Source organism: Elaeis guineensis, chromosome 4 (genome assembly GCF_000442705.2).
Source record: "Elaeis guineensis isolate ETL-2024a chromosome 4, EG11, whole genome shotgun sequence".
Classification (NCBI taxonomy): Eukaryota; Viridiplantae; Streptophyta; class Magnoliopsida; order Arecales; family Arecaceae; genus Elaeis; species Elaeis guineensis.
The window spans coordinates 67166425-67191155 of NC_025996.2; the positions used below are offsets into that span (position 1 = coordinate 67166425).

The following is a 24731-nucleotide window of genomic DNA, read 5'->3' on the forward strand; positions in this document are numbered from 1 at the left end:
CTCATCCCTCGATTGATTGAGTTGCGAAGCCAATTGAATTAGAGTTCATCCTGCTTTTCTACCGGCATCTGATGTATATGCAAAGTAGAGAGTCTGTATATCCAGGTCCTCTGTGAAAGTTTATATCAGATAATTTGAGATTTGATCTCTGGTTCTGCTGCGATTCAGGTAAGGATTTTATCCTTAAACAAGTAGAATATTAGAAAAAATTTTTAGATACAACCTGGGCATTCTGGAGGAAAATTATTTCCTTCCCAACATCTTTTAGGCGTGAGGAACTGTTGTTTGGATGCTCTAGGGATCTTAGGAGAGGTCCCTTTAAATAGGCATGAGGATTGAATCCTATTCAATCTCATAGTACAAATCCTACTTTCATTAGGTTTTCTAATAACTTAAGTTATTTAACTTACATTATGAATCCTATTAGGTGCTAACTCTTGAAGCCCTTGCATCCAATAATTCACACCTTCTTTTGCACCCAAGGGACGCCCCATATCAAATTAATAAGCCCTCTAATCATAGGACACATCCAACTTGATCAAATCAAAGTGGCGCTTCACAATAACTATCAAAAAAAATTAATTAGGAACTTGCACCCTAATTTAATTGATCCATAACCTTAGACACCCAACAATTGAAGTCTCATGAATCTAATTCATGTAGGTTATTAGCAAGTAATTAAGTTTAAATTATCTTATCAAATAAAAAATTTCAACAGAAAGAAGAATTGCGTCCAACCATATGCTACCAAGGTTATCATGAATCAATCGGATTTTTCTAAACCCAATTAATACTTCATAAGTCAATTACTAATTTCAGCCTAATTCTTTTGTTGTGTGACCCCATAGGTTCAATTCTTTTTGGTAGTGAGATTTACAATAATCTCTATCAAAGTAACATTGAAACTCTTTTCAATAGGTTGAAATAATTCTACTATAACTCATCAAAGATTGTTGATCCAGAACAATCCTAGTGAGCTTTCACAATCCACCAGTGATCTAGCAGTATGTAGTGCAATCCAGTAGAATTGAAATAAACCTTAAAGTGTAGTTAACATGTGATTCAGTCTCTCTATCATGAGTCTCGACTAGATGGTAGGTCATGGATAAATCATCAAATATCATCGTCAGTCATATGATAGATTTGTTAGCTCAAGTCCAATTGTGACTTCTATGAAAACTCTTTTCCATCAATCATACTATTATGGTCACAGATTTTTGGACTTAGCTTTTCAAATCCTACAGGACTATTTCTTTCTACTAAGATTGATAGATCCCATCTTGATGTGCATCCTATCCCTATAGTGGATCAACTATCGCTAACATCCACTACAAGAGCTCATTGAAATTCATGTTTATGTATCAGTCAAACTACAGCAGCCTTACTGCGGATAGTAATACAGTCTCAGGTCAAAAGATCATTCACATAACTGCAGCATCAAGATGATCACTAACGATCGAGTGAAAATCTAAGTGATCTCTCGTATGGTTATGCGCAATACTAGTTGTTCTCTAACAACTATCCGTATTCATCGTCCAATATCTTTACACTGTAGATCAGAGATTCATCTATCCCGAAGAAAGCGATCTATGCATTAGTCTATTCGGATTGATTACCATTCTCATGATGATCCTATGATCAGAAATATTTAGGAATCAAATACATATTTCTAATTCTCAACACCTTGAGAATATGTATCAAAACTAATTTTATAGATGATTCAAAGATACATCACACTTGAATGAAAAATAAATTTATTCTTTTATTGATCAAATCAATGTATTAAGTATAAAATTATGTCATAGAGATATTACAATGTGTCAGCCATATTAACTTTTAGGACATATATTTAATAAAATGTTGGTCATAGCCATGGCTATTAAGTTATGAGTGTTTTGATTTGCATCAGATTTATGATTATATTGTATATAAATATTTGAAAAGATTGGATTTGCATTGAATCAGTATAAAATATATTTTTATATTTATTCACAGTATTATTCTTGAATATTATATAATATCTGAAATATCTAGTTGAGATATTTATTACTTACTGGATTGTCAAGCTCATTATCTCTCTCTTTTATTTTTTAGATTCAGATAATTAATTACAAGTATGGACAATAATATTGGGATAAAACTTTTAGAGACGAAATTTAACATTATCAACTTCATTGAACTTAGATCTATTATTTTATTTTTAGTGAAACTTTATTGGATGTAAGACATTTGATTTAGTTATTTGAATTAAAGTTAAATAATAATTATTTGAATTTTATTTTGCTGTAATGCATTGATATCGTGATCAGATATCTTGCATACTTATGGAAAGAGTTCTTCATAAGTATGTGGCGTTGCCATGACTCTTGACTCGCGATCTTGAATGGAGGACGTGACAATTCGAGAGTAAGCCAAATATTTCGTATATATGAAAATCCGACAACACGAGTCATCATCACATTAGGGGGGAGTGCTTGGTTGGAGGGAGTGGGAGTTTGGAATCGGAATGAAAATGAGTGACTCCTATTTCAACGGTTTGATTGGCAGGAGTTTCATTCTGATTTCGATTTCAAGATGGAATGAAAATGACCCACTCTACATAGAATTCAATCTCTACTCTCCTTTATTGATTCAAATTTTTATTCCAATTTTGATTTTGATTCCGAACTAAGTGCTTTAGAGGATTTGGCCATTCCGATTATGATTTCAAGCCATTCTGATTTTCATTCCAATTCCGATTTCAATTGCCAACTAAGCACCCCTTGGATATATTGTTGAGAAGCCATGCTAGGGCGATTTGATCATGGAGAAGCTATGATTCATAGGTCGGATTAGAGATTGACTTATCTATTGTTCTATCATCTAAAGTTGTGACAATTGTTAGAGTTGGAGTTAAAGTTGTGCTATATACAAGATCCCATAGTTGATTGGCTATTAAAAAAAAGTTGAATACGTGCCTTCTAATTGGTATGGAATTGGAGGATAATGCCATAGAGATAGCAAAAGTTAAAGGCTTTAATATCATATGGAAAGAAGAATATATGCGAAAAAAAATATTACGAAAAATTTTTCCTACCTCAAATAAGGTAGTAATGTATATTTATAGTTGAAAGATAGAAAAAAATAACAAATATATTCCTAAGATCTCTTAAATATATATTATTCAAAATTCAAAATTCAAAATCAAATTCCTCCCATCATAGATCCTTGATACGAGGCGAGATGATGATATTGCTGATAGTTCTCATGCTGTTGAAGTTTGGATAATTTTGAAGAGAAATTATCCTTCTATACCACATTTTAATTGTTTACAAGATCCTGTTGATACCTGATCCAAACACATAGTTACTAAATTCTATATATAAGGTGCTAGTATGTTAAATTGCTTGGGCCATATGGAATTCAAGAAATGATTATTTATTTCAAGAAAAATCATGGAATGCTCTTATATTTTTTCTTCTGCTCATCAGCTTGTTGAAGAGTTTTACCATATATTGCTGGAATTAGTTGAAACTATAAATTCTAAGCACTGTCAGTTTTGTGAGCTCATCTTATTGATCACTAAGATTGGTTCAGGTAGTATGCCCCCCCATGTGGTTAAGATTTATTTTGATGCTTCATGGTATGAATTAGAGGAATTATGAAGAATTATATATATCTGAATTAAATTCGGGATAGATTTTATCATTTCTCATATCCGTTCTAAATTCGTCATGGTCGAGTAAAACTTATCCAATGAGGATCGGACCGGTAAGATACCGGATTGAGCATAATAAATTACCATCCTTATTTGTGCATGGTTTTTCTTTTTTTTTTAATTTTTTATTACTATTTTCATGTTCAGTCTTTTGCCTTTTCCTGGAAAAACACACAGCAACACGTGTCAGACATCCATGTGGTTAACATCGTCTTCAAACTAGCCGGAGCTCAACGCCTGATCTTCTCCCATATTTAAACCGGATATCCAACCCTCCCTTCAGAGACGCTGACAGCCTGACAACTTCTCCATCCAGGCCCAGAAACCCCACCGTCCCAGGGCACGTGTCGGTGATTAACATGTTCGGCGCCTGACCCTGCCACCTACAAATAAACGTCTGATCCCATCAGACGGTTAGACTTCTCCCCAACAGTCCAAGAGAAACAGACAAAAAGAACGGCGGGAGGGATGGCCATCGCAACCCCGCCGAGGTCGTCGATCTCCCGATTGGATTCCCACACCGTTCCTCCACTGATACCGAGAACTCTTATTGTAGCGACCAGCTAGCGATCGATCGACCGAGCGAGAAGCCATGGCGGTCTTCGTGAAGCTCGAAGACTCCCCAATGTTCAGGAAGCAGGTGCATCTCTCTCTCTCTGAAAGATCCTGAGTTGAGATCTCATCAGGGTTTGTTTTCTGGATGTCTTTGACCGATCTGGCCCGTAAAGATCGGAGCTTTCGATGTGGGAGCGCTTGTTTTCTATGTCGATGGAAACAAGAAATTATTGGTAATTTGTCATAATTCGGAGGGAACTTAATAAATTTTAAGGAGGTTTTGGTTTGGATTGTCATTTCCTTTTCATGAAACAACCGGGTATTTCTTTTTCTCCAACTGTGATATCTTTGATTTGAATCTCCGTGCCATTTCTGGCCTGTTATTACCTCCTTTTCTTCCCCTCGGCTCGAGTTATAATGCTCTTTTGTTTGCTACCGCATGACCTCTTGATAAACCTGCGTTCTCATTTCGCAGGTTTATTTTTTTAATGGAATTGTTTAATCTTGCACAGACACTTTAATTTTAGGGTCATTCATAGACAGCTGAAAATTGTCCACATAAAAATATTAAGTTTCTTCCTGAAGATGAACTCATCGTGTTCGGTCTTGAGGTTAGTTGGCACGTCTTTTTTAAGGATGCAGTTGGTTGGCACCTCACTCCTAAGGGCTTGCCCGTAGAAGGTACAGTTAGATATTACATGACGATGTGTTTGGAAAGCCTGTAGCAGCTCTGGTTTATGAGAACAGCAGTCCTGCTGCCTGAAGGGAAACGCTTTTTGTGTTGCAGGATCATTCATAGATTTTGGAACTTGAAGAATAATTAATATGAACCGGAATGTCATAAGAATATGACAAACTGAATTATCAGTTGAAATATTAGAGCAGTCAAACTCGATCCTGTAATTCATTGTGATGTGTTATTGCTTATTTGAGGTTTTTTCTTTGAGCTGAACTTGATTATTCAAATTTTGTTTTTTATGTTTTTTTCCTCCAACATACTCTTTCAAAGGCCCTTTGAGTTTTGCCTTGTGTATTTTCTTCAGTTTTAAGGTGTTATCTTGTTTATATTTGGTAACTTCAAGCATATATTTCTCAGGTGAAAACTCTACTTTGTTGTTCAATAAGAATTGCTAACATTTCTGGTTGGTGAACATTGATTATTCCTCCACCATCATCTTCTTTCTTTTTTGCCAGCTTTTCAGAACCAGGAATATAATCTCAGCTGCAACTTATTTTTTCTATTTTCTTTTTAATTTTATAGTAGGATACATAAGGTTCCCTTATTTTCTTTAAGCAAACTGAACATTCTCTTTTCATTCTGTTCCTTTGAAGATTTATTCTTTGGAACAATCAGCTGATGAATTGAAAGATCGCTGCCAAAAGCTTCACAAAGGATGTAAGAGATTTGTGTGAGTATGCTCTATTCTTCTGAATATTTAAGAAGCTAAACTGCGTATTTTGTGGCATATACTTATTTCTTTATGTATAGATGGCTGATTTACCTATTGATTTTTAGAATTTGTCATCTTAATTGGACTTTATTCTATATTGATAGCTGGACATGTATTTCATGGGTATGCATCTGTGCATTTGTGCCAAAGTTACTGTTTGCTAAATGAACTCGTGAATGTGTTAGCAAGTTGAAAAATTCTTTTCTGCATGTAAAATGCATGCTTCTCTCCACTCTTGGGTTGTTAGTCTTTTGCCCATTAGTTTCAGTCTGGGAGATCACCTGCATACTCCTGCTGGTACTCATGTAGGAAAAATGACTATCCACATGTTCTGATTTTAAAGGCATTGTGATTATGGGTGTCGACCTATTTGTCCTTCTGTAGGCTTCGGCATTATATCATACCTTTGTTGGGTTTGGGTGTGGGTGTATGCTGATGCTGATGAAGGTTTATTTTTTGAATCCAGGTTGACAATCTGTTTTATGAATATGTTTGTTACATGGCACTGCATTTGCAAGTCTTTTTGATGACTTAGTTTCTTATATTTCAGGACATCACTCGGTGAAGCATATGATGGAGACCTTGCCTTTGCAGATTCCTTGGAAGCATTTGGGGCTGGACAAGATGACCCTACTAGTGTAGCCATAGGAGGTTGTATCAGCTGCATTCATTTGTTTTTATTACTCTACATTGATGTTGACCTAGTTTTTTATTTTGCTTTCATAGTTATCAATTTGGAAAGGACTTACCTGAATATGTTTGACTTTCTATTTTCATTTGGATATCTTACATTTTTGACATTCTTGCTTGTGCTACCAATGTTCAAAAACACATATGTACAGAGACAGTGACTAGGGTGGTGTATGGAACCTAATTTGCAGTTATAAGCATATCATAGGTGATTTCCTAGGTCGATTACCTTTTTTTGAATAAAATATTCTAAAAATTGAAAGCTATGATGAATCCTAAAATCTTAGAAATGAATGAGATAACATCAAGAATGAGTTACAAGTAATATTATGATTGTGGTAACATAAAGCATTAAAGCAATATATCAGCTAAGAAGCAGGAATACTTCATATTGTATGCAGTGTCTATATTGGATATGTATTAGATACTGATACGTGTTAGATGCTTCTGGGATATCTTTTTGATATTTATGTCGAATATCCTATTTTTCAAAATTTTAAGACAACCATCCTGGATTCTTCCTGATTACACTTGAGATACTTCACTGATACCTGTAGGAATGAAATGAGGGTGGGAAGGTGGTTTTTCTTTCCTTCCTTTTTCTTTATGGAGATTAACCTTTTAACAGTGAATGGTTAATTTTGGAGTTTGTGATGTTGTTATTATAGTTGAGTATGGAGTGGGCTTTGTGATTTTGAATGATGACCAAAAGATAGGTTTGTGGAAGTTGATGCTGTTGTATAAAGTGTGCACTATATTTTTTTTTATGGCCCACTATCCTTTATGGATGCAATTTTTTTTTTTAAATTCATTGTTGTATCCTAGCTGTATTTGTCCTACCTTTTCAAGATTCACTGTATTTGCATGTCCATATTGTGGAGTGTCCTTATTCCTTATTTTTTCCCATTCTTCATAACAAATCAGCCATTGGATAACTTGAACCTCTTTGCCAATGAAGATGTCTCAAATTTTGGAACACATATACTGGAAACTATATGTTAGCTAAGTCACATAGATTATGCATTTTTCTTTTTTAAATTCATTGTTGTATCCTAGCTGTATTTGTCCTACCTTTTCAGGATTCACCATATTTGCATATCCATATTGTGGAGTGTCCTTATTCCTTAACCTGAACCTCATTGCTAATGAAGATGTCTCAAATTTTGGAATGCATGTACTTGGTAACTATGTGCTTAGCTAAGTCACTTAGATTAGGTTCTCTGCTCTGGTTTATGCTAGCAAATTACACAATCAAGGTCTCGCAATATTTGAAACTTATGTACATGAAAACTATATTTTTAGCTAACTTGGATTAGAGTCTTCACTTTTGTTGATGCCAGCTATATTATATATAATTATGTACAAGTCTATATAATTATAAATAATATTAAAAGTTCTTTTTTTTTTTTTGTTTCTGTTTGTTTTAAGTTATGGGAAGATTTTGTTGTTGTTTTTTCTCTCCTCATTTATACTTATTGAGTTTGGATTAACTAACATAGTTAGAATTCGCTTCTTAGTCTATGCAATGTAATGGCAGGTATCTACTCATGATATAGAAATGTTTGGTTCATCTTTTGGAGCTTACAATGATATATTCTCATTTTCCTGAAGCTGATATGATTGTGTTGTAACAGGGCCAGTAATGTCCAAGTTTACTACTGCTTTTAGAGAACTTGGTACTTATAAAGAACTTCTTCGCTCTCAAGTAATTTTCTTTATTAAATTCTTTTCTTTCTTAGTCTGTCTGATTACTTGTTAATACTTACATTCATTAGGCATATATGGTCATGCAATAGTTATAATAGCTGCTGGAGGTTATCTTTACGTGAATTCCAAATATGTCAACATCATTACTTATCTTTGTGCATTTTTGTATGTGTGAATATGTGTATATAATTTCCCTGACATTATAATAGAATTTCATATTAATTTCTCCTTAATTTACTCATAAGAATTGTAATTAAGGAAGAGCTAGTCATTTCTCTGTGTAATATTTGGAACTGCCAAGTGAAAAGGTCAAATGAAGAAAGAAAATTCAGCAATTCTTTATCATCTCTGTAATTAAGCATTTAAGTTGTCATCGAATTTGTTCCAGGATATGTCGAAAAAATTGGAACCGCTCTAGACCTTCTGGCTTTAATCTAGTTTTTTCTAAGAGATCTCCTAACTGACCTAGATATTATAACATTTTCATATTTTATCTCCAGGTATATATTGTCTACTAGAAATGAATACTGAATAGCTTTTCAGCTTAGTGCATCAACATATTGCAAGGGAAACTAAATTAGTAGCATGTTGTTTGTTGGTCACCTACTTTTATGTAATTAATCTGCAGATCTGATGTCTCAGAGAGGGTGACTGGTTAGAAGGCAAGTGTATGTTTGTCTTATTTGGGTTAAAATGAATTATCCAACATGAGAAATGCCGACACTTATCCTGCAGATGTTCTTCCTGATTTGATGATTCTGTTGCCCATATCGTTTGGCTTTTTGGTAGTCTTATTTGTAATTATGATTGCTTCAGAACAATTTTGCTTCATTCTTGAAACAGGTGGAGCATATGCTGAGTGACCGTCTAATGCAATTCATGAGTGTGGATCTGCAAAATGTGAAGGTAAAACTTTATGGGTTATGATCAAATTCCAATGGACTAAAGACAATTGATAGTCTGTCTTTAATTTGAACAGCTTTAGCACAGGCAGTTGGTTAATCTTTCCTTGTTAGTAAGCAAGCACCTCAATCTCTTGTTTAAATTTTCCTATGAGTGTTCAGTGATAACAATTAAATTAATGCATTATCTCTGTTGCTCAGGATGATATCATTTCGCTCTTTAGTTCGTCCAAAGTGGATCCAACTGATTAGCCAGTTGAGACACACTAACTTTGAATTTACGGCCTGCAATAGCCTATGAGGTGGATTGTTGACTGGGAGGTCTAGGTCAATGTTACTAGAAACAGAGTGGCTGTTTGAAAGAATTAGCAAATTTGTGCCAGAAAAAGGACTAAGAAAATTGGTTTTTTTGCAAAACAAAGAATAAATGGTACTTAATTTTTTATTTAAATAATTTAAACTTGGTAAGTTGCCCTCCACCTTAGCCTAGATAAAGTGGAAAAAGAGACATAAGCCAAAGCAGTTTACGAGGATGACATAAGGACTAAAAACAGTATTGCATAAAAGGGCACATTGTCACAGTGAAGCTAATGTTGAAGAAGTAAAACAAGCGAGAGGGAACCTGAGTGCTCTAAACAGTATAAACCCTAAGATTTGTGATTAGTTACTATCTACCCAATGCAAGGATCCTGCATAGAAAAACAAGTAAATGATGCCATTAGATGCTTTTAGAAACAAAATGATAAACAATGATTGTATCCACAAAACTGATTGGCATGTGAAACATTTAGAAGAGTTAGTTGGTCAAACAAGTCATCTGATGGGGCCATGAGCAGGACAGATGATGTAAAACACATGAGAAAAACAGTATCAAGCACATTATTGGTACATGAGACCTTAAAAGTTTGTTGGATCTATTGGAATATTTTGGCAAGTCAGGTCAAAAGAAGTGAGAGAGCTCTTATGCTGCTTGGATATGGCAAAAAAATTCAGAGGGCTCTAGGCCACTGGATGGTTTCTTTTTCTGATAGTAGGTGACCAGCTGTTCCAGACGTGGAGAAAGCCCACAAGCTAGAAGGGAAGATGAATGAACATAATCTTAAAATCATGAATAGTAAGAAGCAAGGTATGTCATACCATACCGAACTAGGCTTTATAGAGCATACCATACCGAATTGAGTAGTATGGAACATACCATGCTATGCTGGTTCGGTACTAGCACATAGTACAGGGGGCATATTGACACTTGGTTTGCTGAATCGGCTCTTATACTGAGTGTACCAACATAGTAATTAGGTGGCACCGATATGGGGCCCAGTACCGAGATGGTGTACCTTGGTAAGAAGCATGGATGTTTGACTATGAAGGCAGAATTCCTTCGCGACAAGCTCAAAGCGTTGCCACGATTAAGTATTACATGTTACGGAGTAACTAGCATGTTATGCCTCAAAGGTAGTGGAAAGGAAGAAGTAAATTTGGTATCCAATATACTAGAAAGTGGATAACAGACTGTGATGGGAGTTTTATAGGTGGATAGCGAGTAGCAGGTGCCATGTACTCAAAAATAATACTTTAGATCAACTTCACAGGCAAAAAATTGAAAAGAAAGCAACATCAAGGGAAAAAATATAAAACATCATCCACCTAATATGATATGATCATGTCAATATTCATATAATGTAAAGGACCAAAATCTAGTATGAACCATCATTTATCAAACATAATAACATCACTCATAAGATAAAAATGTCCCCAGTCACATAACATCAACCATAAATAAGGATGCCCATAATAACATCATATCAATTGTCAACTATAGAAGAAAGATGTCTACAATCATGTAACATAAATCACTTCTCTTTTCTCTTCTCTCCCATGCTCCATTTGGCTAGGACAAGAAACAACTAGACCGATTCATGTTTTGAAAAACTTGTTGGACTAGTTCGTTGCTAGACTGGTCCAATTGGGAATAGGTTGAATTACCATGGAATAAATCATTCTTAACCAGTAAGTTAGCAGTCACTAAAGCAGGCTTCTGCCTGATATATTGGCTGCTTCATGCCCAAGTTCCATATAATATTTCTATGATACTTAGCATTGCATTTCCAGCCGAAACTGCTATGGCAGCCAATTTTTAGAACATTGTTGGTAACAAATCATTGCAAAGTTAATGTTATTCTTGGCATAAGAAAGAATCCTTTGAATTCTTTGCTTGCCCTCTGTAATAGCTTCAAATGGTGTAGAACAAGCAAATCACCTGGCAATGCACAGGAGAATAAAAATAAAACAAAAATAAAATCAAAGGAAACATTGGAGCCTTTAAAATTAAGTTGTTAAATCGGACATTCCATTTGATTAATTAAGTGAAAATATAAAAACATGATGTGAACCATACATAGTTTACTCTATGTCATAAATGTACATATTAGTATACATAATGGCAAGGTTTTAAATGCTAGCGGGATGGTAGGGTTTCCCACTATTCTAAGAGTTAGGGTAGGCACCATCCTGAAATGGGAGGAGTTGGGAATGGACTAGGGCAGAATTGGAAATTGACCATCCTGAGTGTCAAGACAGACTTTCCCATTCCATGGAAAAATTTAGGATGGCCTTGTTGATGTAGCGCATCAAGCCATTATTTTATTTTATTCATTGAGTCATTATTTTTCTTTATTTTGTTTGTGGTGCTTGACTCAATTCAGCTTAATTATTTTGAGAAGGATTGGATAGGTTGATCCAAATCCGAATCAAATCTTTTTATTTATTTTTAGCCAAATGTGGATGCCAATCTAGGTTTGTGGGAACCACATGATTCTCCAATGGATTTATCTTTTGTTAGAGAAGAGAGAAAGAAAACAAAAAGGAAAAAAAGAAAATAGATAAAAGGGAAAGAAAAGAAAAGGGGGAAAGAGAAAAAATGGCATTTTTGGACCGATCAAAAAGAAAAAAAAGAAAGAAGAAAGAAGAATATAAATATTGGCTCTTAGGTCTTAGGAAGGAAAAAAGAAAACAGAATCCACATAAACCCTAAATCCTCCTCTCTCTACATACGGCTTCTTCTCTATTTTCTGATTTGTGGTCGTTTCTTTCTCATGCTTGGATCGATCTTTGCTTCCTCTCTACTTCTTCCAGATCCTTCTTGTCTTTCATCCTTTCTGTATTGGAGTTTGTCCACCACGGTGCCGCTGACCTTAGTAGTCGTGGATACCCCGCATCTGATGAACCGATTGCAATCTTGAACCTCGTCGATCTTTGTCTTCTCATCCAAGATAGTCGACATTTCACATAACCACCGTAACCTATTATCTTCTTAATCTTCCATCAAGACCTATCCACTTTTTTTTAATAATTAAGCTTGGAAAGATTCGATTTCTGGATGTTTCTTTTGGGACTATTATATGTACTTGGTGTTGGTGTATTGTACTCGGTTGTTGGCATTCCAGTTCTTATGGTTGTTACTTTAAATCTAGATTATATTGCTGCTGAAATTTGTTTTATTTGTGCACTAGACTCTTAAGTTCAACTTAAAAGATCTTATCAAATTCAGATTCAAAATCTAGGATTGCATTTTATCCTTTAAAGTCCTTTTCCTACTGCACTGCTACAGTAAAGTGGCTGTAGCACTGCAGCAGCACTTGTGGCTACATTTAGTGGTATCAGAGCAAGTTCTGATCCAAAGGTTTCCATTTAGATGCATTATTAGAACCATACATCATTGCATACATATTGCATGAATTTGTCCCACCTGTACCTCATTGTTGTCCAGAAAGATTGAAAAGAAAAAAGTGTTGAAAGTCTATCTCTTGCATCTTATTGGCTGTCCATAACTTCTTCAAATTATTAACACCTCATTGTATGGTCATTAGCATCTCAAAATGGCAAACAATCACTTAGAAAATCCTAGAGATTGGAGAGAGGCATATGAAAGACAACAAGACTACAAGAGGCCATGAGAAATATGCAACACCAATTAAATCAAATATAACAAATGTTAGAAGCCATGAACATGACTCGTCCACATGGGGGGCATGGAGCTATCATTTTTGAGAGAGATCCTAATGTAGAAGGAGTTGACCTACCTCCTAGTAGAAATTGGCCAATCAAACATCAAGCGAACATACGTTGGGATCAAGATATTAAGATAGATGTCGGTGAGTTCGAGGGTAGGCTAGAATCCAAAGAGTTCTTAGATTGGGTCGATAAGTTACAACAATTCTTTGAGTAGAAAGAGTTCCTTGAGGATAAAAAAGTCAAGTTTGTTTCTCTTAAGTTGAAAAGTCATGCTTTAGTTTGGTGGAAGCAAGTCCAAAATGATAGGATTAGAAAAAATAAGGAGAAAATCACTTCTTGGGAAAGAATGAAGGAGAAGCTGAGAGAAAAATTTCTCCCAGCCGATTATCGATAAATATTATTCAAAAAATTTCACAATCTTAGGTAGGGGTTCAGGATGGTGCAAGAATACATTAAGAAATTTTATATCTTGCAGGCCCGCAATGACTTTAAGGAGGACGAAGAACAGCTGATAGCTCGCTATCTTGTTAGGTTTTGCCCTCAAATTTAAGATGAATTAACCTTTTGCAATTTTCTGTGGATCGATGCGGCGTATAGTTATGCACTTAGGCCGAGTCCAGATTGAAAAGACAAATATTCCGACAGGAAAACACAAGTGGGAAGATTGCTATAGGAACCAAACCAATCTCGAAAAATGACATCCAACCCCTCCAAAACTTGTTTTGATACCAAGGATAAAGGGATTTTAGGTCCTAAGCCCTTGAGGTCCAATATCACTTGTTATAAGTGGAGGCAATCGGGCTATAAGTTATTTGAGTATCCTTTGAGATAGTTTCAGTCTAGGATCAATTTGATTGAAAATGCCAATGAAAGTGAACAAGAAGAAGAGGTAGAAGTGCAAGAGGAAGATGCTATTGGAGATAGCGAGATCCTCGATGAGACGGTTGAAGTTACTGAACCAAACTTAGTGATCAATCGAGTCCCAAGGATGATTGGAGATGATGCAATCTTTTTCGAATTGTTTGCAATCTTGGGAGAAAATTCTGCTTTGGGAGCATGGAGAACTTTTATCTCTCGACAGATGGTTGACAAGCTTCAGTTAAAAATTGAGAAGCTTGTACAGTCTTATCGATTTGCCTTGTTTAAGGATGAGGATGAGGTTTCAGTAACGTGACGAAATCTAGTTAAGTTTTCTATTGAAAAGACTTATAGTGACAAGGTTTGGTGCAACGTAGTGCCCATGGATGTATGTCACTTGCTTTTAGGAGGACTTTGGCAGTTTGATCGTGGCACCATACATGATGGGAAGGAGAACACATACATAGTCACTAAGGACAACAAAAAGATTAGACTGATTCCATTCAACAGTACATCAAAGCTAAAGTCTAAGTCAGATTTATCCCAAAAACCCTCATCCACTACCAGGCAATCCATGATGGTCTTGAATAAGTTCTAATTTGCTAAAAACTTGAAAAGATCCCCTATGGTTTATACTTTAGTGATAAAAGAAACAACTGAAACTCCTGAGGTTCTCTCGACTGTTCGACCACTATTAGACGAGTTTTTTGACATCATGCTGGAGGAACTCCTTGATGGCCTATATCCTATGAGAGATATCCAGTACTATATTGATCTAGTGCCAGGGGCGAGTCTCCTACACCTAGCCCATTATAGGATCAGTCTAGCAAAGCATGAAGAACTGCATCGACATGTCACTAACTTGTTGAAACGAGGGTACATTAGAGAGTATGAGTCTTGTGGCTATACCTTCTCTCCTCACTCCCAAAAAGGATGGAATGTAGCAGATGTGTGTAGTCGCGCTATCAACTAGATCACGTTGAACTATAAATTTCCCATTTCTAGTCCTGATGACGAGTTGACTCAATCTTTGTGGTTGTAGATCGCTTCACTAAAATGACCCATTTCATTTCTTGTAAAAAGACATTCAATGCATTACATATTGCAAAACTATTTTTCAATAAAATTGTGCGTCTGCATAGTATTCCTAGATCAGTCACATCAGATAGGGATACTAAATTTGTAAGTCATTTTTGGAGAACTCTGATAACCGAAGCAGGAAGTAGATTAAATTTTAGCAGCCCATATCATCCACAAACTGATGGATGGATAGAGGTGGTAAATCGATCTCTGGACAACATAGTGGGTGAAAGACCAACATAATGGGATTTAATCTTATCACAAGTTAAGTTTGCATATAATAGTTTCATCAACAGAACCACAAGAAAATTTCCTTTTGAAGCCCTCTATGGCCATCCTATTATCTATTTTCTTGATCGAACATCCTTTTTATATCCTAGTAGAGTTAGTGTAGAAGCCGAGTCCTACTTGAAATAAGTTTAGGAGTGCAACAGTAGGTTCACAAAAGATTGCAGGATTCCATTATCAAATATAAGGAAGCAGTAGACCTACACCGCGGAGGTATGGATTTTAGTGAGGGAGATAATGTTTTGATCTATTTCAGGAAGGAGAGATTTTTAGCTGGAAGTTATAGGAAGCTGGGCAGGAAGAAGTTTGGACCGTTCAAGATTCTCAAGTTGGGGAAGAATACCTATCTTATGGATCTGCCACCAGAAGTACCTACCTCCACCGTCTTCAATGTGAGTGGTTTGTTCAAGTATCATGGAGAAATACCCACTAGTGCAAGTGTCGAGATGCTACCTTTCATTGCAAATGCAGAGATTACATCAGAGGGTATGGAGGAGATTTTGGATGTTCGCGAGATTGGGATACGTCGGAGTATACATCGTCGATATTTGGTACGTTGGCAAGAGCGTTCGATGACTGATAGTAAGGATTCAAGTCCCAGTGGAACGTCCCGTGAGACATCGGGACGGAGTACCATCCCATGTGTCGAGACAGGGCCGTCTTGCTAGTGTCCTAGCATCTCGATTGGGACATCCTCTATCCCAAGCATTGGGATGGGACAAAATGGCGGTACGTCCTCTTCCATGAAAAAATTGAGATAGCCCTGTTCCACAGGATTTAAAACTTTGACTGATAGCAGCTGAATTTCGGAGGCAGAGTTGTGTCGGCTTTGAAAGGATCTATACCAAAGCTATCAGGAGGCTATCTTGATGGGGTCAAGATTTTTCCTATCCGGAGAGAACTGATACAACACATCAAGCCATTATTTTATTTAATTTGTCAAGTCATCATGTTTCTTTATTTCGTTTATGATGTTTGATTCAATCCAGCTTAATTATTTCGAGAAAGATTGTATAGGTTGATCTAAATCCGAACCAAATCTTTTTGTTTATTTATAGCCAAATGGGGATGTCAATCTAGATTTGCGGGGACCATATAATTCTTTAATAGATTTATCTTTTATTAGAGAAGATGGAAAGAAAACAAAAAGGCAAAAAAGAAAATAGAGAAGAGGGTAAGAAAAGAAAAGGGGAAGGAGAAAACAAGATGAAAGAGAAAAAATGGCATTTTTGGACTGATCAAAAAGGAAAAAAAAGGAAGAAAGAAGAAAGAAGGTTATAAATATTGGCTCTTGGTCCTTGGAAAAGAAAAAAGAAAAGAGACTTCATAGAAATCCTAAATCCTTCTCTCTCTACATACAGCTTCCTCTCTATCTTCTGATTTATGGTTGCTTTTTCCTCACTCGGATCAATCTCTCCTTCCTCTCCATTTTTCTGGATCCTCCCTGCCTTCATCCTTCTTGTGCTGGAGTTTGTCTACTACGGTGCCTTTAACCTTGGTGGTCGTGGATACCCCGCATCTAGTGAACCAGTTGCAATCTTAAACCTCGCCGACCTTTGTCTTCTCATTCAAGGTAATCGACATTTCAGTAACCATCGTAACATATTACCTTCTTAACCTTCCATCAAAACATATTCATTTTCTTTTAATAATTAAGCTTGAAAAGATTCGATTCTTGAATGTTTCTTTTGGGATTATTATGTGTACTTGGTGTTGGTGTATTGAACTTGGTTGTTGGCCTTTTATTTTTAGTGCTTATGGTTGCTATTAATCTAAATCTAGATTATATTGTTGTTGAAATTTGCTTTATTTCTTGTGCTGGACTTCTAAATTCAGCTTAAAAGATCTCATCAAATTCAAATTTAGAATCTAAGATTGCATTTTGTCTTTTAAAGCCCTTTTCCTACTGCACTATTATATTTAAGTGGCTGCAGCACTACAACAGCACTTGCGGCTACATTGCTTGGTGTGCAGTCGTTAAAAAACCTTGCATAATAGAATAAAAATTTGCATCTTTTAGCAATATAATTCAGAATAAAAGCAAGAAAATAGTAGAGATAAAAAAGGGCAAGCAATTTGATTTTAATCTCATTTTTTTGACAAACATGTGGAGTACCAGCTTCTCACATTTACATTCTATTAAACTTATGTTAAATTAAATTCTTGGGCCTCCTATCATAGCATCTCATCATTGACGCCTTACCACACCTCGCCTCTCTTGTTGCATTCATTTGAAGGCCTAATTTCATGTAGCCCCCATTTTTTTTGGTAAAGATCTCTTGAAAATTACTTTGCAAACATTGTAACTAAAATGTTTGATCTTCATTAACACTAAAAAAAGAAAACTGCATTAGAATAAAAAGAAAATGTTAGAATAAAAAAATTATGTAACATGTAACATTTTTTGAAAAAGTTTGGTAAGAAAAAGGAAGAAAGGAACAATTAGGTTTGAACTAGTTAGAAATATTTAACAATTCAAGTACCTCGCTTAATTGATTATAGCATTGACTTGAGTTGTTACCTACTTGCAACTTGACTTTATACCTATTTCTCAAGTGTGGGTCCTAAGCTAAGACCCTACCTCCATTAGGTTGGTCATGAATCTTAAGATATTGGACATAACTTGAGATTTCCTATGTAAGCTTGAGTTGACCCAATAAAATGTGAAGCCTTTAAAATTAGGGGTTAGCATGGGTTGGGTCGGTTTAGGGGTAGAATTGAAATCAAACCAATTTAAATTGGTTTCTTAAGACTGAAATTGAAACTGAACCAATAGTTTTTTTAAAAACTGAATGAAATTGAACTGGGAAATTTGGTTCAGTTTCGGTTCGGTTTATCAGGTTGAATTATGGACTGGACATTGCTCAAAAACCATGCATTGTTGGATGGAGACTCTAGTGCACAACCAAATCTTGAGGGAATAGATAAGAAAATTATTAAAAGGTTGAATAGATTAGCTCTTGCAACCAGGGCACTTGTAAGCCTACTGTACTCCAAGCTGGATGAAGAAGATTGGAACTTTGGAAGAGTCTTTGGTGAGTTCCTCATGAGTCTCAGCTTCGATGAGAGAAGGAAGGGGTGAAGGATAAAAAAGGTAGGGTTCGCTCCGGAGGATATTGATGAGGGTGTGGAGGAGGGAGGCAAAGGACGAGGATTGATGAGGATTCGACGAGTCCTATCTCCAGTGAGAAAAGGAAGGGTTCGCTTTGATAAAGATGGTGATGTGGGGCTAGAGGAGGAGGGGGGCTGGGGTGAGGATGTTGGTGAGGATTTAATGAGCCTTGGCTCCGGGGCGAAAATGGATTTTAGGGTTCGCTTTGGTGAAGTTGTTGGTAAGGGGCCGGAGGAGGAGGGAGGCAAGGATGCTTGTGAGGATTTAACGAGCCTCAGCTTTGGTGGAAGAAGGAAGGATGGAATGAAAAGGGTTAGGGTTCACTCCGGTCAGAGGAGGGGTGAACAGGTAGAAGTGGAACAGTGAAAAGGATAATGATTAGGACTGAACCTCTGAGGAGTATATATAGGTCGGTCCGGTTAGTTTGAGTTTGTTTTTTACAAACTCAATAAAACTGAACCAACATTTTTGGTTTGAAAAATTGAAGCTGGAACCGAACTTGTTATAAAAAAAATTGATTTAAACCAAATCAAAATGACCATTTGGGTTTGGTTTGTGGTTTGGTCGGTTTTTTGCACACTTTTACTTAAAGTTAGGCTATAGCTAAAACCATCAGATGCTGATTTGAATCTAGATCTAAATGGTAGACTTAAAATCAATTTGGGCTAGATTTAGATCCTAGTTTAACCACTTCCAATGAAAACAACAATGTTTGATCTAAGATGTTGGACATCTAAGTAGGCTCTCTAACTACAAGGAATTGGTAGACTCAATTTTGACCGATGGCCAACTTGACTTGTAGCCATCTTAGACTTGAAGATAAGAGCTGTATGTTGGTCATAACTTCAAATTAACACCCACTTCCAATGTGAAAATACAACTTGAGTAGACTTTGAGACTCAATTTGGCTACTCCACCCTTTCACCTCACACCCCACCCAAAAAAAAAGGAGGAAATGTTGGCCAAAATTGGTTAGACTTATATATGCTATTGACCAAACCTTAAATTGGATCTATTCTAATTTAGATGAAAAAGCTTTTTTAGGTGGATTGGGTCTCTACTTGCAGTTGTAGCAACAATGTTGGACTTTAGACCATGCCGAGCTAGAGCAACATGGACAATCGAGCATAAATGGGATGAATGAACTTGAGTTTGACTAGTACTAGGTTCTACCTAGATTTTACCCAAACTTAAAAGTTAAAACTAAGACCCATTGGTCTATTATGAATCCCAAAATCAAGATCCAACTACAGTCTAGTTAGGCATATGTCTTAAAATGTGACCCAATCTGATCAAATCTAAGTGGATTTGATTCTGTCTGATAAAAATTAATTAAAAAATCTAGTTATAAAACCGGAAATAAGTTGTAACAACCTTGGACCTTACCCAAAAAGCAGTAGCTAGGAGGCTGTGAATTGGGGTCCTTGGCTCTACTTAAGTATCCTAGACCTCCCCAATGTATGTCTGTTGTGGGACTAAAGATGCCTGCATAATTAACTATCCGACCATGGAGATTGATCGCGGTAATCTCTCTCTCTCTCTGTTTTTTTTTATTGTTTTTTAAAGCATGCGGAAATGAGCAACTATAGGAGAAGTATCACAACCTCAATTCGTATATCCTTATGTAATAAGGGTTTGACAGAAGCATCTCCTGAGGACCGGTATTCTTTTGTAATTGAGAAAGATGTAGCAGAGGATCGGGAAAAACTTGCCTTATCTAAGAGAGATTTTTTGTAATAATCTAATGATAGAGCAAAGAAACAGTCCATGTTTCCCAATATGCTGGATTTTGAAAGTCATTGGAACTTTGGAACCTTACAGTTTTGGGAGCAATTTTGGAGCTGCAAATATGCAATAGGCTGGGCCCAAAGCAAGATATATGGTTGTAATCAAGAATAAAACGCAACAATGCATATTGATATGGCATCAGTGCTGTAGATGCCATGCTGTGTTAGTGCTTGGCCTCGATCTAGCATGCAAATGTGCCATGTGTCACTATTGCTCTTGCATGTAGGTTCCTATTCATGATAACCAGCGCAGACGATGCTTAAATTGTCAAATATAATAGGTAGTATTGCCAAATATAGCATTTACTTGAAAGATATAACCCAAATCTCAACCACCACCAAAGCTTATCCAATTTATTGGTGTATGTTGTGTCGCAGCTAATGCATAAACATTATATAGCAATTGCTCTAGCACAAACATGTATGTTATATTATCATTTGTGGGGCAGTAGGCAAGCTGCCAGGCATGTTTTATGATATAACTAATCCATTCTAAATAAGTAAATGGCATTTCCATTTCCATAGATGTTGGAGCTAGTATCAAGATGTACAGTGACCAATATTCTTAGGTTATGATCTAATAGTTGGTCATTGATGTAGGATTGTCGCCGACGTTTTGACAAAGCTACATCGGGGTACGATCAGGTACTTATTTTATTTTGTTTCAATCTTTTGTACTGTTCTTGATATCTTGTTTTTCTGAAGCTCTCTCTGCTGGAGTGATTTGTTTTGGAAAGTTGAGCAAGTTAAGCTAGCATTTGCTTCCAATTTAATGGTTCCTAAACTAGTATGCGCTTTAAATTCTATTGGTCAAGGTAAGCTAGCTCTTAAGCTTTTGTTTCATCAGTAACTACATAATGCTAAGTGGGTTCCATATGTGGCCGCATAATGCTAAGTGGGCTGCCTTTTGAGCCTATATTTATGACTGCATATGTTAACCACATATAGGCAATGACCAAGGTACTGCATCCATGTGTGCAGCAGTATCATTTTAAAACACTGATTATGTTGCATCTCCGTGTTTTGATGGCATCATGTTTAATATTGAAATTCATTTAGGACTCTTTTCCACACCTTTATGGATTTCTCTACGGTTAATTAAGTATTCATTAAAAGTAAAATTGTATGTTGATTCATCAATCTTTCAAACTATTTACAGACTTGCTGCAATGGCATATTGTCAGTGCATCCTTTGGACAGTAAATTGACTGTATTCATTATTTTAATCTTGAAATTCTTTTATTTTTGTTCTTTCTATGGATTTAAGTTGTCTTTAATATGCTTATTAAGATAGTTACAATCAAGGTTTGCCATGCTGGTTCATCCCGCCCTATACCGGGCATACCATATCGTATCTGTACCTAACCAAGACTCGGTGCTATGGATGTACCAGTCTCAATATGCCAAACTGACCCTTGTACTAGGGGTACCGACATTGTACCAGCGTGTACTAGTATAAAGTCTGGTAATGAGATGGCGAACCTTGGTTACCATATATTACTTTAGCCATAAACCTTAGCCCATTGAGATGCTGAGAAAACTACGTGTGAACAGGCACGCGAAAAATTTATGTCTCTTAAAAAGGGTACACGAGCAGAAGTTGTTTCTGAACTTGAAGAGGTAATTCTTTCCTCTAGTGATAATATGATATCTGCTCTTATTGAATTTCTACTTGATCAACTTCATAGACCTAATACTGCTCTCTCTTCGTCTTGACAGGATCTGCATAACTCAAAGTCTGCTTTCGAAAGATGTCGATTCAATCTAGTATGTGTTGTATATTTTCTTATCAAGCAAATTCACTATTTCATCCTTTCCAACCATGCTCCATGGGTTTAAGGAATTCAGGTAAATGCGCTTGCAAATATTGAAGCAAAGAAGAAATATGAGTTCTTGGAATCTATAAGTGCAGTAATGGATGCTCATATGAGATATTTTAAACAGGTAGGTTCCTGTATTCCATGTCAATGATTATATTTCTTTATTGGCTCTACTTATCTCTGCTTGTATTTGATAAGTTATTCTGTTCTTGTTTTTTAGGGATATGAGTTATTGGGCCAGATGGAACCATTTATTCATGAGGTAGTCCATGTAGTTAATGGGATACTTAAATGTGAATTGTGATTTCATCAATATGTTGTTCATAGCAAAATTTCATGGTTTGTGAGAGCAGGTTTTGACATATGCACAACAGTCAAAAGAAATGGCTAATACTGAACAAGACAAACTAGCGAAGAGAATCCAAGATTTCAGGACTCAGTCTGAACTTTCACACTTAAGGTCTTCTAGTAATGTGGATGCTTCAACAAGTGGTGATGGCATCCATGTTGTTGGAGTTAATTCGTACAAAAATATTGAAGCTATAATGCAGTCTACTGCAAATGGACAGGTATAACTTCTGATAATCCATGTTTATAATATTTCAGATGGATCGTTTTTGTTGTCCTATTCCTGAAGGAAGTCCCATCTTGTTTGGTAAATTATTGATGTTATCAATAATTTTAGTATCTGGTTTTTGCTCTTTTACTTTCAGAATTTGACAGATTGAATTCTCATTCCTCAATAAGCGTCTATTAGATAAATTCATTATTTTCTAAATCTTCCTTCTGGCTTCTTTTGTTTTCTTTTTCCCTCCTTTTGTGTGTGTGTGTGAATTGTATGGTTGATAATTCATGTTTATATTTATAATACTTCAGAGGATCATTTTGTTATCCTATTCCTGAAGGAGTCCCATCTTGTTTGGTAAACAATCTTGTTATCCATAATTTTAGTATCTGTGTTTTGCTCTTCTACTTGTAGAATTTGAAAACTTCTCATTTCCTCCCATAACCTTATCTATTAGATATGTTCGTTATTTTCTAAATCTTCCTTCTGACTTAATTTTCTTTTCTTTTTTTCTTCATTTTGTTTTCTTTTCTCTTTTTTTTGTGGGTGCATGCGTGCGTGTGGAGTGAGGGAGTCTGAATTATTGCCAAGTTTTGAGTTTGAATTCTATAGCTCAACTATTAGTAGTGAGCACTTACAAATCCCTGTAATCTTTACTCAGGTTCAAACAATTAAGCAAGGTTATCTTCTGAAACAATCATCAAATTTGAGGGGTGACTGGAAGAGGAGGTTTTTCATACTTGATAGCCATGGAACTTTGTACTATTACAGAAATAAGTGGAGTAAACAGCCGGTATCTAGCTGCTTTCTTAATTACTGTATACTTTGCCTTCGTATTTAGAATTATCAAAAATCTGCCACTTTTGGGTGATTGCTGTCATCATACTGTTACTCATTTGTCTCCTTAGATTTGACTGTTCATATTAATTGCATTTTATTAGCTCATATTGAATTTCAGATTCTTAGGGAAGAAGTAAATCTTTTTCAAGCTGGAAATGAACTTAACTATAGATTTTCAAACATAGTAATCTTCTTGCAATTAGCTTGCTCCTTGAGTTTGAGAGCTTCAGAGTTGGGTCCAAGAATTGGATCACAACTTATGCCTGGATGGGACTACCATCTATGGCAACTGTATGTGTTATAAGCTGTTAAAACACTTGTGTCATAATCATTTTTGCCTTTTTGTAATCTTTTTTGTTAAATATGTAAGACTATAAAAGATTAAGTAAAACATTGTAAATGGTATTGCCATTTCAATTTGTGGCTGTATTAATAATAAAAACCTGAGTGCAGTGGAAGTTGCAAACTTGAAATCTTTTGGAGCAGTGTTAGACCTGAGGCAGGAAGCATCCTAGCCCTTGATGTTTCTTATTATGCATATTTCTAAGTATATGCATGTAGAGGAGTATATTAAGTTATACAGGATTATATTGTTTGGAACTTGGAACATTCTCTGAGCTAAAGTGGAAACTGCAGTGGAGTACCAATTTCTAAATTAATTTGTCATTTCATTGGCATGTTTCTTGAGAAAGTGCATCCTGATAAACTTATTCTGAATAGTTTCTTCATGTTTAGTTCTGATGGTTAGGTTCTAAACAAAAATATTTGTCAATTATGAGTAATGCATCCGCTATTTTCTTTTTAAAAAATATTTTTTCTATTGATTCTCTAAGCAAGGACATCTATCGCAACAATCTGCTGGTGCATCTGAAGTTGCTGGTGTTTTTGGTAGATTCAGATTTGCACACCGAAGGACATCTTCTCAGGGTGAAGATAACCTTGGGTGCCATACTGTTGATCTTCGAACTTCAACCATTAAAATCGATGCCGAGCAGACAGATTTGAGGTTTTGTTTCCGAATAATTTCACCAGTGAAGACATACACATTGCAGGTAACCTATGAATGCCCATCCAGTAGAACTTGAGTAACAGAGTTCTTTCTGTACAAAGGCTTATTATCTCTTCTTTCTCTCTTCATTAGGTTATCTAGTAAAACTTTTACCTGGTAAATTTCAAGTTTTGTTATTCTGGCCTTCTCTGTGCTTGGCAGGCTGAAAATGCAGCGGAACAAATGGACTGGGTTGAGAAAATTACTGGAGTCATTGCATCCCTTTTAAATTCTCCTTTTCCAATGCAGGTTATCCATTGAAAGCTTGTATTCATCTCTTTTATCCAACTTGTTCATTTTCCAGAAAATTTTCCTGTTTT

General features: G+C 35.9%; 1 protein-coding gene across 2 annotated transcripts in view; it reads left to right on the plus strand.

Moving 5' to 3' along the window:
- Positions 1 to 4114: 4114 nt before the first annotated feature.
- LOC105034565 (ADP-ribosylation factor GTPase-activating protein AGD4) overlaps positions 4115 to 24731 on the plus strand; it is a 52228-nt gene continuing 31611 nt past the window's right edge. For both annotated transcript variants that reach the window (XM_010909775.3, XM_010909774.4), the window contains exons 1-14: positions 4115 to 4337; positions 5585 to 5661; positions 6254 to 6354; positions 8028 to 8098; positions 8944 to 9006; positions 20739 to 20783; positions 21693 to 21758; positions 21858 to 21905; positions 21987 to 22082; positions 22179 to 22220; positions 22312 to 22527; positions 23185 to 23316; positions 24197 to 24415; positions 24574 to 24660. In XM_010909775.3, the coding sequence (XP_010908077.2) occupies positions 4290 to 4337; positions 5585 to 5661; positions 6254 to 6354; positions 8028 to 8098; positions 8944 to 9006; positions 20739 to 20783; positions 21693 to 21758; positions 21858 to 21905; positions 21987 to 22082; positions 22179 to 22220; positions 22312 to 22527; positions 23185 to 23316; positions 24197 to 24415; positions 24574 to 24660 (1311 nt within the window). In that variant the 5' untranslated portion in view covers positions 4115 to 4289. The remainder of the gene's footprint in view (positions 4338 to 5584; positions 5662 to 6253; positions 6355 to 8027; positions 8099 to 8943; positions 9007 to 20738; positions 20784 to 21692; positions 21759 to 21857; positions 21906 to 21986; positions 22083 to 22178; positions 22221 to 22311; positions 22528 to 23184; positions 23317 to 24196; positions 24416 to 24573; positions 24661 to 24731) is intronic.